This window comes from Pseudophryne corroboree, chromosome 5, assembly GCF_028390025.1.
Source record: "Pseudophryne corroboree isolate aPseCor3 chromosome 5, aPseCor3.hap2, whole genome shotgun sequence".
Lineage (NCBI taxonomy): Eukaryota > Metazoa > Chordata > Amphibia > Anura > Myobatrachidae > Pseudophryne > Pseudophryne corroboree.
The window spans coordinates 105,581,796-105,594,863 of record NC_086448.1 but is presented as its reverse complement, the minus strand read 5'-3'; the positions used below and the strand labels follow the sequence as shown (position 1 = coordinate 105,594,863).

The 13,068-nt window shown below is 43.5% G+C and overlaps 1 protein-coding gene across 1 annotated transcript in view; it reads right to left on the bottom strand.

Annotated features, from left to right (window-relative positions):
- Positions 1–13,068, bottom strand: part of LOC134927295 (macrophage mannose receptor 1-like) — a 425,485-nt gene that overhangs the window by 259,556 nt on the left and 152,861 nt on the right. The window contains exons 11-12 of the mRNA XM_063921541.1: positions 5,886–6,034; positions 1,987–2,186 (exon numbers count right to left, since the gene is read on the bottom strand). Coding sequence (XP_063777611.1) covers positions 1,987–2,186; positions 5,886–6,034 — 349 coding nt within the window. The remainder of the gene's footprint in view (positions 1–1,986; positions 2,187–5,885; positions 6,035–13,068) is intronic.

Here is a 13,068-nt window from a genome sequence, read left to right as displayed (position 1 = left end):
GAAGATCCAAACAATAGCTTCCTCAATATAACCAGACAAAGAGGAATTTGGAATACTAACAAGTCCTAGTCACCACCCCACTTCTTGAACTAACCAATGATCCCAGGTGCAGTACATGTCCCACCCCCTAACCAATGGAAAGAGGGCACACAGTATCTATTGTAGTATGTCTTGAGCTAGTAAATAAATATAGTTTGCAATAGGGTTGGGGACACAAGACTCTCTCTCATCAACAATTATCAGTCGGATAATTGGAGGACTGGATCCGGTCGCGCCAGCGAGTGTTTCCCCGTATGGTATGTTTCTCTGTGGCCACTTTATTACCCGGTTAATGTATGCCAATCATTCTCATTCTATGTATCTGTATTTCCAATCATTTGTTAATGTTTGTATTTATGTCTAGATATTCTGTTTAGGTATTAATGTTAGATCTGTAGTGTATCAGATGTATTGTTTTCCCCTTTTTATACTAAAAGAATCATCCACCTGGTGTTAGAGCCGGAGTGGTTTTTAAATCTACATCAGGTCTTGTGTATTTCATCATTTATTACTAAGAGTTTCCGAGCATCTCAATCGCTCAAACAGCTTGCTTATTATCAAGGTTAATCAGCGTTACATTGTGGTAGTATTACAGTAATAAGGTTTACAGCGTAAGCATACCCTTACAGTGTATTGTTACAAGGTTGTCTGTGTGTAGATCTGTGAGCGTCAGCGCCGCTTGTATCCCGCTCTCGCGGTACAGCGTCCACTACGCTAATAGCGTAGCATTACGGTACTCGGACCGCCTATAGCGTGCTCGATACCAAGCGTAAGCCATGAGCGAACGTGTCGCTCGTGCGTCTTGACCACGCCTAGCGTCTGTTACGCTAAGTGCGTACCATTACGGCACCTCGTGCGCCTATTGCGTATGTTGTCTTTAATAAGTATATAGCTTAAGTTCAAGATAAATAATCAGCTTTATCACTGGTAAGGAAGAGGACATGGCCACACCTCCTGACCCCAAGTTGGCAACGCCCACTCCGAGTACCTGGGTTTCAGTTCGGATCCACAAAACCTGTTTTCTGACTGAAGCAACCTGCAAAATGATGTTCATCCTTGTGTTCCTCATTACTACATGAGGGAGCAGGGTACTATCTAATATCAGCATCAGTTTTCTCTATGTACAGTTCATGGACAGCAAATAACAGACTAAGGGGTCTATTTACTAAGCCTTGGACAGAGATAAAGTGGACAGAGATAAAGTACCAGCCAATCAGCTCCTGGCTGACATTTTTCAAACCCAGCCTTGACATGGCAGTTAGGATCTGATTGGCTGGTACTTTATTGCCTTCCACTTTATCTCCGTCCAAAGCTTAGTAAATAGACCCCTTAGGGGGTTATTCAGACCTGTATGTGCAGTGTCCACACAGCGGCTACGTGAACACACATATTGCGGTCACATCCCCGATGGATGCGACTTAAATGTGATTGAAAGTGGCGGGCATTTTCAGGGCGGCGATGCTGCGTTGGCAGGGCAGGGTGAACGGGGAGAGCCGGGACTGTTTACTGGATGGCTACACGCAGCCGCTCTGAAAAAAAAAGAAAAGGCAGCTGACTGCCTGGCAGAGCAGCCAGGCTGCGCTGCCAGGGGTCAACCCTAGGTCCGATATGTTTTCAATTAGATTGCCCTACTTTTCATAGAACAATAGCAACTATATATTCTGTTCTTGGGCACCACTGTTGACAGTCCCCTAATTCAGGATTAACTGATGCCACACCATGAGTCTAACCAGAGCAGAAATGTACTAAAGAATTTATAAAAGCTTAATTTAGTGAAATTGGTGGTTTTAAAGTTCTAGGATGTCGGACCTTGATGTGATGTCTACGCTATTGCACACTGCGCATTTTCTGATTATTACACCTGCTTGCAAACCTACTGTAGGTGTGCTTCTAGTTGTGACAGCTTCCTTTAATACCAATTGTACGTACGTCTAGCAGTCTACTTACCTTGTAACATGCACTTAAAGTGTTGGATGTTGTCCATCCTTCCGGGCATGTTGGTTCTGCCATTGTCGTCGGGGCAGGAGGCGGTGTCACTCCCAGTGCCAATTTCTTGCAGACGTACTTCGCTTTCTCATCACAGTTGACAACGTCCCACAATCCGCCCTTGTTTCCAGTTCTCATAACAACACAGCCTTGTTTTCTTCCTTCAAAGTTGTAATTGAAAATAATGTTATGATGCAAATATTAATGCAGATTGTAAATAGGATGTGCTGTAACGGTTACCAGTGGCTGCAACAATCATGTACAAAATTCCATAAACCAATCTACTTGTGGTGCAAAAATTTCCAGCCAAGTCACTCTGATGAGCTCCAACATGGGAGAAACTGTCTCTCTCTGTATGTCTGTATGTATGTATGTATGTATGTATATATATGTATATATATATATATATATATATATATATATATAGTGATCCTTTGTCACTAGCTCCCCGTCCCTCAAATAATCAAATTCAAACTCCTCTCACCTGTAACGCACTTAATCACCTATATCTTCAGGCTCCTGTTGACTCTCATTCCCCCACCTCCAGAGCTGTAACAGCACAGCAGTGCGCCCATTGCCGACCACCCTAAACCCATGATGTCATGCCTAGGGAGTGGGGCCGCCGCGACTAATAAGCAGAGCACTACATTCTAAGGATGCTCCGGGCAGCACTGCAGTAGCGTTACTGATAGTCATTCCAGGCACCCTGCAAGTCACATCCAGTTGCCATGTGTGACTGCACCACTCGCACACCTCTAGTTACGGCCCTGCCCACCTCTTCACTCGCCCAATGTCTGCATCTTCTCCTCTTATCTAATCACCTTCTCCCACTCTTGGCTGCAGGATTTCACCACAACCTCTGGAATGCCCTCATGTGCCCATTGTGACTTTAAATATGCCCTTAAGACTCATCTCTTCACTCAAGCCTCCCACCTTCCATACAAAACTCTTCTTTCCTCACTTTATTCCCATATATACAGCTCTACACATCCCTTGTGATGCCATATAAATAAATTATATTATACTGTATAGCTAAATTTTGAGAAAGTGCAGTGGATGTGGAGTTGTTGAATTGTACATGTGTCTATATAGTGCTGCTTCTTGAAATGTAATAAAGGACAGTGTGATTGAATATCGAAGAACTCTCACGTTAAGTTCATGAATGTTGTATACTGTAGGTATTAGCGACAGAAGGGGTGGGGGAAGGAGACAAGGGTGGTTAAAAGATGCTGGGCTTCAAAAAGTGAAAGTAATTCAAAAAGATAATTGAAAAGAACTGCCAACCGCACCCCCTACTCAGCGCTATGTGCGGTGGCACATTCTGGACCACCCTAGTTAAGGCCCTGGCCCCTCATTCAGACATCAGCTGGATGCAGGCCCCCGTTGACCCATTATACATACACCACTGAGAATCATAATTTTGACACAACAATGTTGACAGTTATGATGTCAATATGTTCACAATGTCTGTTTAATGGATTTAGGATTATCCTGCTTTGAGAATAATTGAATCAAAAAAATACTTTTCCTATCTAATTAGTTAGTTTGGTTGCTACAATGTCAAATTCATCATTAATCTTTTTACAGTTTTAAGAACTGAACTTCATTTCTCTGTGGCGGGAATATTTATTACATTATCATAGGAGTAGGATTTGGCACAGCAGAAGGGTTAGGGATATATATCTGTCTATCTCTGTCTCCCACACATACAGAACCAAAGGAGACATGGAGGGAGAGAGGAATGAAGAGAGAGGTGTGTGGGGGGGGGGGGGGGGCATGGGGAGGGAAAGAGAGGGGCCAGCATGCAGAGAGAGAGGCATGGCGGGAGAGGGGGGCATGGGGAGAAATAGAAGGGAGACATGGGGAGAAAGAGAGGGGGGCATGGGAAAGAAAGAGGGGGGCATGGAGAGAGAGAGGGGGAGAGAGAGGCTTGGGGAGAGAGGGGCATTGATAGACAGCAGTTACAGTACTTGCAGGTCAGGAGAAAGCCTCATGGTCCCACAAGCCAGGCACCCCGAGATGTGCAGTGCTTTCGAGGGCTCCAAGTCCCTGCAACTCGACTAGACTTTTGGGCGGCCATGGTGGGATATTAGATACGCGGGAGGAGGGGGACAGGCAGACACGCAGGAATAGGAGAAGCGGGAGGCGGTAAGAGTAGGAGGCAGGGAATAGACAGAGACATGTCGCGGCTGATGTAGAACCATGCAAGCTAGGCGAGGAGCCCGCTTGCTTGTCTGTACTTTTATACAGCTGGGTGCCCTGCTGTGTTACCGACAAAGCCTGCCTGAGATCCTCGATCTAAGAAACAAAATGATCAATCAGATGCGCAGATTGATTGGTGGGCAGGGGTGGGGTTCCAGGTACTCGGAGTTAGGAACTAATAGAGGGTTAGGGTTCTGCTGTGGAAGGGGAGGCTAGGCACTAGTGGAGGGTTAGGGTACCACTGTGGGAAGGGAGGTAAGGGTTAGGCACTAGGGGAAGGGTCAGTGTTACACTGCAAGAGGGGAGGTTAGGTAGTAGGGGGAGGGTTAGGGTTCTGCTGTGGAAGGGAAGGTTAGGGTTAGGCACTAGGGGAGGGTTACGGTTCCACTGCGGGAGGGGAGGTTTAGAGTTACGCTGCAGGAGGGGAGGTTACAGTTAGGTACTAAGAGAAGGGTTAGTGTTCCGCTGCAGGAGAGGAGGTTAGGGTTAGGCACTAAGGAGGTTGGGGTTCTGCTGCAAGAGGGTAGGTTAGGGTTAGGTACTAGGGGGAGGGTTAGGTTTGTTCTTTGGTAGGGAATGTTGGGATTAGGCACAAGGGGGAGGGGGGGGTTAGGGTTCCGCAGCGGGAGGTGAGGTTAGAGTTACGAACGTGGGGGGTTTAGGGTTATGCTGCGGGAGGAGAGGTTAGAGTTAAGCACTAGGGTGGGTTTGGGCTCCATTTCGGAAGGGGAAATTAGGGTTAGGCACTAGGGGGAGGTGGAGGGTTCCACTGCGGGAGGGGAGGTTAGAGTTAGGCACTAGGGGGTGAGTTAGGCTTAAGCTGCAGCAAGGGAGGTTAGTGTTAGGAACTAGGGTGTTGGTTAGGGTTCCGATGTGGGAGGGGAGGTTAGAGTTAGGTACTAGGGGGAGGGATAGGATTACACTGCAGGAGGGGAGGTTAGGGTTAGGCACTAGGGAAAAGATTAGGGTTATGCTGTGGAAGGGCAGGTTAGGGTTAGGCACTATGGGGAGGGTTAGCGTTATGCTGCAAGAGGGGAGGTTAGAATTAGGCAGTGGGGTGTTGGTTAGGTTTACTCTACGGTTTGGGAGGTTAGGGTTAGGCACTAGCTGGTGGAATTGGGGGTAGGGTTTAGCGATTCTCACTTCCAGACCCACTACAGAAATATTATAAATCACTGTCAGCTGACCACCGGACGTAAAAGACCCCACTGGAGCCGCCAGACCGTTGAATAAGATAAGTCAACACTGGACCACCATTAAAATTCTGTTGACACTTGAATCATGTCGACATTTCATCGGTATTGACATGATGAATTTCAACTTGGTCAGTGTCAAGTATGTCGACATTATAACTATGTTACCTAAATATATTGCACACCTCAGTAGTACTGCTTTGGGTTAGAGGAGGTTGTTAATGTTTTATTTATTTGCTGTGTGTTCTCTTTCAAAGCAGGTAGTTAATATTTGTCATACCTGCTGCCTGAGGCCTACTCTAAATATTCACATTATCCCAACTTGTATATTTTTTATGCATTCCCTACATTTTATTGCCACCAAAATCTGCTTCCATGGAGAACTGTCTCTGTGTAGAACATGGAACATCGCACCTGGCCTTCTGTCCACCTTGCCACCCCTTTCACAAACAACCAGTGACTTACCCGGCATATCAGCGTTCCAGTGTGTGTACAAAACCCTTTCACTGTTAGTCCATTGAAAAGTTTCCTTTTCCTCTATATTGGAGAGTCCTGTCCAGAAATATTTCTCTGGTCTAATTCCAATCACGCTTGTTAAATAAGTCTGTTCAAACCTGTAATAAAAATAAAAAAAATTATATAATTTTACATTTTTTAATCTATATTTATATGCAGGTGGAAAAAAGCTTTATTGGACAATTAAGGGCACAGTGGCAAAAGATTTGCTAAAGAATACAAACCATGGTGCGATGGGCCTGCATATACAGTGCTATCACACAGATATTTGTTTGTCTGTCAGTGCCAAGTCCACATGTACAATGAATCCAACTGCATATTTAGGCCAAATCTAAGACGCTTGTACACATACATGTTTTGCATACCGCAAAAAAGAATAAAATGAAAGGCAACAAAATGGTCTCCAAAAGAGGACCTTGAACTACAAAATATGCGCTGATAATCATGTGAATGACTGAAATATTCTACTGAATATGTGTGCGCTGTATAAACAACTTTAAATAATGCATTTGTTAATATGTTCAAGACACAAACTGTCTTATGTACAGTATGTGACACGCATTGTAATTTAAGTAATATTCAGTGTACTTGGGCACTGCCACTTTAGCAGTTTCTACTAACACAGTCACGCCCCATCTCTGGGAGATGGAGACCGTATCCCAGCAGCCATAATACTGTCAGTGAGCGCAGCGAGTCCCCTCTTAGACTCACTGCTCCCGCCACGCTTAAGACCCGGTGGCTCGCCTGGGTCCTATTCTCCCTTGGATGGTGGCGTCAACCCATCACCCGAGTGGGAATACTGGGGAGCGGTCGGTATTCCAACCGCCGATATTTTACCGGCTGTCGGGATTCCGGTGGAAGGATGCTGAACACCGGGATCCTGACAGCCGGTATATTAACTACATCCCAACTCCTGGTGTATAGAAAACAGGTACAAATGTTTTCTCTTGGTATCTATCTGACACATATCCACTGTTTTTTCTGGTGTAAAACAAGTGTATATAATACTCTTGCAGAGCTGGGCACATCTCCAGATGTTCTGTGCTGTGGGAAATGCATATATTTGTTAAATACATATTACGATTTGGCTTTTTCCAGACAATGTGTCCAAACCTAGATCAGCACCATTAAGTCACATTTTGGTTTTGGATTTGGATTTTTTAAAGTCAAAAACAGCCAAAATCATGTAATTTGGGCCTTTTTTGTTCCTAGACTATTATTAACCCCAATAACCCAGTCATTCCCAGTCAATTTTGGGCACCTTACAGCTCATAATATTGTTTTTACCAACATTGGCCAAAGGCTTCAGCGAGCTGTCTGGTTACTAAGCCACAGAGTAGCAGTACAAACACACAACAGTTTATAGCGCATCTATGAAACATTGCCACACACCAGTGGCAGAGAAGAAAAATGGTGCAAGATGGAATTGTCCTTGGGCCCTCCCACACACCCTTAGGTTGGATAATAAAAAGGACAGTTTAATAAATCAAGCACCTCAGCAACAGGGACTGCCACTTTTGTGACTGAAGTGCTTGGTTTGTTTGGGTCCCCACAAAACAACCTACCAATGGGCTTAAGGCAGCTAAGCTAACAGTGCTGTCAATTATCTCTACACTGACAAGATCATTATCATCCTCATCCTCAACTTCATCAGTGTTTACATCATGTGAGCACAATATTAATTTATCCCCACAGTAAATCACCATAGAAGTTTCTGTATTTTGATGTCATTGCTTGTAAAGGTCTCCCTTGTGGATTATGTTGTTTATTTTGATGAACATCATCTTTTCTACATTTTGAGGAAGAAGCCCCTACACCGATCACTGATAAGGTTCCTGGCTGTACTGAAAGCTCTGTCTGAGTACACACTGGTGGGTGGGCAGTTTAAGTAATGCAAAGCAAGTTTGTACAATTGCCTCCAATTGCCTTTTTTTTCTTCCAGTAGTCAAAGGTGCTGTCTGACATGCCTATTTGTATACAGTTATTAAAATAATCCCCTACCATTCTATGGATGGTGACCATATCAGATGGAGTTATGGTAGAGGTGTCACTAATTTAGGGCAATTCTTTTAGACCTGACCAGATGCAAAAAGGGAATTTATCCAAAATATTCGGGCGCTAGAGATGAGATGCTGTGCTAAGCTGCAGCCAAGGTTAGAGGGAAGTCACTCCCACTTCCAGTACAAACACAAAAAAAGCGAAAATGTTGTGTTGACTCATCTGAATCACCAGTGGTATTTTGGGAAAGCTCAGGTTTTTTCCTGGCACCAGTTGCTGGAGAAACTGAAGGAGTCGTCGTTGTGTCATGTGCCACTTGAGCTGACATATTACTCACCAAAAGCTCTTTGGATCTCTAAAGATCTGGGTCAGTCAGAAAAAAAGAAAGACACAAAATTATGACTTAAACCAGGCATCAAGCATGGTCACCAAAATGTAGTCATTCAATTTCAGGATATTGACAACCCTTGGATTCTGGTGAAGCGAATGAAGAACTTGATCTATAAGTCCGACATACTTAGCGGAATCGCTTCATTTCATCTCCTTCAATTTATCGAGCAACAGGGTAGACACACCAGGTGGGGTAAAACAAATGATTGAGGATCTAGGTAGACTAGAGGAATGGTCAAGAGTCTGGCAATTACAGTTTAATGCCAAAAAATGCAAAATCATACACTTGGGTCTCAAAAATCCTAAAGCTAAATACAGTATTAATGGCACTATACTGGAAACTACTGAGGAGGAAAGGGATCTAGGAGTCACTATTTCAGATGACTTAAAAGCAGGTAAGCAATGTAACAAGGCAATGAGGAAGGCTAGTCAGATGCTTGGCTGCATTGGGAGGGGAATCAGCAGCAGAAAGAAGTAATAATGCCACTGTATAGGTCATTGGTACGGCCTCATCTAGAATACTGTATTCAGTTCTGGAGGCCATATCTTCAAAAGGATATTAATACATTAGAAACTGTACAAAGGAGGGCAACTAAAATGGTGCATGGCCTACATCACAAAACATACCCAGAAAGACTAAGAAATCTCAATATGTATAGTTTGGAGCAGAGAAGGGAAAGGGGGGACATGATAGAAACTTTCAAATATATCAAGGGTTTTAACAAAGTCCAGGAGGGAAACATTCTCCAAATGAAGAGAAGCAATAGGACACGAGGACATGCACTGAGACTGGAGGGGGGGAGGTTCAGGGGAAATTTGCGGAAAAATTATTTCACAGAAAGGGTAGTGGACAAGTGGAATAGCCTCCCATCAGAGGTGGTAGAGGCTAAGACAGTAGAGCAATTTAAACATGCATGGGATAGACATAAGGATATCCTTACAAAGAAATAAGGATCAAATAAGGTTAGTGTTAAAAAATAATATAAAAAAAAAAAAAAAATAAGGGGCAGACTAGATGGGCCCAGTGGTTCTTATCTGCCGACAAATTCTATGTTTCTATGAGCTGCTTTTCCAAAAGTCTATTTAGGGGAATCACCTGATTCAATTTGGTAGTTTCTGAGCTCCCTTCATAGCTGACTACTTTGTCTTATGGTTTCAGCACCTTGCACAAGACAAAGTATTCTCCACTGCGCTGGACTAATGGCCCTCATTCCGAGTTGATCGGTCGCAAGGCGAATTTAGCAGAGTTACACACGCTAAGCCGCCGCCTACTGGGAGTGTATCTTAGCATCTTAAAATTGCGACCGATGTATTCGCAATATTGCGATCACAAACTACTTAGCAGTTTTAGAGTAGCTCCACACTTACTCTGCCTGTGCGATCAGTTCAGTGCTTGTCGTTCCTGGTTTGACGTCACAAACACACCCAGCGTTCGCCCAACCACTCCCCCGTTTCTCCGGCCACTCCTGCGTTTTTTCCGGAAACGGTAGCGTTTTCATCCACACGCCCATAAAACGCCGTGTTTCCGCCCAGTAACACCCATTTCCTGTCAATCACATTACGATCGCCGGAGCGATGAAAAAGCCGTGAGTAAAAATACTTTCTGCATAGCAAAGATACTTGGCGCAGTCGCAGTGCGAATATTGCGCATGCGCACTAAGCGGAATTTCACTGCGATGCGATGAAAAATACCGAGCGAACGACTCGGAATGAGGGCCAATGTACATTCCCCGTTCTCTCCCAATATCATGGCTTGTTGTGTAGTTGGATGGTTTTTGCTGTTCCTCCATTTACTGAAGCATATAAAGGGTGGAATTCCACCTTGTTACTATCTCTTGCTTCAGTTGGTGACAGGGCAAACTGAACTGTTCTTGCAGGTGGTACAATATTCTGCATGCAGCTGCTGAATGCTGAAAATGTCCATACATTTTTCGGGCCCGGACAGCATCTCTTGCATGCCCCTGTCATTTTTAAAACAAAACTCTGAATCACCAAGTTGATTGTGTGAGAAAAACATGGGACGTGTTTGAATTCACCCAGCTGTAATGCTCTCACAATATTTGTGGTGTTATCAGAAATTGCAAATCCTGAGGAGAGAGGGGTAAGCAATTTTTCTATGACATTCCTTAGTTTTTCTAAGAGGTTGTTACTTGTCAGCGATATCCTCTTGATATAGAAGGTGACTTGTTTCTGAATGAGCTGGTGGTATTTGTTAGATGCTACTGCTGTTCCTGCAGCTGAAGGCGATTCACTCAACCCGTGGGCCGTCACAGCCATGTAATCTTTAGTTTGTCCAGTTCCACTCGTCCACATACAGTATCTGTGGTTAAGTGGAATGTGGCTAAAATGGCATTTTGTAGGCCAATAATTACAGTAGCTTTTTAGGTACAATGGATCCGAGATGAAATTTGGTAGTGGGGAAACAGGACTTTAATTAACTATCTAAAACATAAGTCTTCAACCTGCGGCCCTTCAGTTGCTATGGAACTACACATCCCAGCATGCCCTGCCACAGTTTTGCTATTAAGGCATGCTAAAACTGAGGCAGGGCATGCTGGGATGTGTAGTTCCACAACAGCTGGAGGGCCACAGGTTGAAGACCCATGGTCTAAAACCTGCTGGATTAATGGTGGATATTGGACACAGATTAATACTAGAATACCCGTCATGGTGTCACTGATCCGCTGTGTGAATGGGTGACAGCTGTCAAACTTGCTTCCTCTTGCAAAGGAATGTTTAAAAGTCAATTGTTTTTTTTGTTTTTTTAAATACTACTAGTAGTATTCTTGGTCCTCTTCTAGGATGGAGATCCACCCTGAAGAAGGGTTAACCGTAACCCAAAATGCATTGCAGACTGTATGCTGCAGATACCTGGTGTACTTCTTGATCTACAGCCTGCTGAATTTCTACAGTCACTGCAGTGGTGCCCAGCTACATTGCCTGGGACCATTTTGCTTTGCTGGCATAAGCCCACCGTGGCACCTATATATGGTGAGAGGCTGAAGATTCACCCCTAAAACCGTTATTGCACATATATCATTATGTGAAAGTATGTTTGAATTATGCTGATTAAATCTAGTTTTATTTAATATATTTCTGTACCTTTCATTAACTTGTCCTGGTTATTTGGGTAATTAATTATATGAGTATTCATGAATATGCCTTTGGGTATTTAGCACCAATCCATTTACCATTTATGTTACTATTGCTATGTGTTGATAGTTAGTGTTTCCTCCCATTCGGTGTTATTTACGGGCTGCTTTATTCCCAATTTGTTGCGCACTTTGTGTCATCTTTCACCATTATACATTGAACTGTAGTGCTCAATTTTAGCAAGAGAAACTGCAAGTCTCAAATTTGCATGTTCTTTTTTAAAAGTGAGCAAAAATGTTATGAATCCATCATTCACCGTGCCCAATGTAATCTTACGACACTTTTACATGATGATATTTTTTTGTGTGTGAGAATTTTGATAACGCTAGCCAGGGCTGTAAGAAGGGCGGTGTAGCTGATGCTGTCGCACAGGGCGGGATACCCTGGGGGCGGTACCAGCCATACTCACCCTTTACTGCAGCCCGCACCCTGCTCCGGCTCACCGCTCTAGAATGCTCCAAGAAACAGGCTAGTGGACCGAAAAAGGCTTTCCTGAACTAGGTACATTTCAGGTTATTTAGCTATAAAGCGCCTTTCTATTCTTTAAAGGACATTACTTCAGCCTTTATGTGTTCCATATTGAAGCAAAGGGAATCTTGTCTTTCAGTTATGAGTCTCTTTCCTATATTTTTGGATAGTTCTTTCAATATTACTGTCCCGCCCAGGAATGGGATGATTATTAGGGTCCATGGATATTAATACATTGTTAGTTGGCTCCATAGTATGCACCTTGAGGAAAACTACACTAAAAAGTTGAAACGCGTTGGTGTTGCATTAGAGAGCCAGGTGAAACACTGCATACCTTTGTTTTTGGACCTTATGGTGAGATATCCCAGGAATTTTTGTTGCTCCCTTAGGGTTTGCTAATGTCACCAGCATCATAGGTATGGCTGTTTTTGGATGTACCGAAATTCAATTATTTTTATAAACATTTTTGTATTTTATGAAATAAATTATATGTCAAAAAAGCTTCACCAAATCCTCAGTTTTTTTGTTTACTACCGAGTAACAACAAATATCGGAAAGAGTTGTGAACGGATCACATGAAGATAAAAAAAAAACGCTACGTGCATGTACAGCACACTAACAGGTGAGCATTCATGTGAGCATCTGTTTGGCACTGAGTAAATTGCTGAGTGTGTGATTACCATTATACGCCTGGTTTGGGTCTAAAACGCTGAAAAAGATACATTTATAGGAATGGTCATATGCGTATGAATGTAAGCATACATGTGAGCAAGGAACTTGATATTGTCACCGGGGTGAACCTATAAGGATGTAATATCCAGGTCCTGATAGACTTTTGGAGAGATTTCCGGCTCCTAGTTTGATAGACTGTGATATTCACAACAGAGGAACATATGGTAGCCCCTCCCCCTCTTTTTTTGTCTATTTTTTTATGGACATCGTTGAGGACAAAGTTGACAAGGACCCACCTCTTCAAGATTGATGAACAATGTACCATATTGGTAATATCTAGAGAATTTTTGGATTTTTTTCTTGAGCGCTACAATAGGGTTCCATCCACCTGCATCGTTCATATTTATTTATGAGGCAAGCTGCTGCTTTCTGGGGGGTTGGAGGCAAAAAT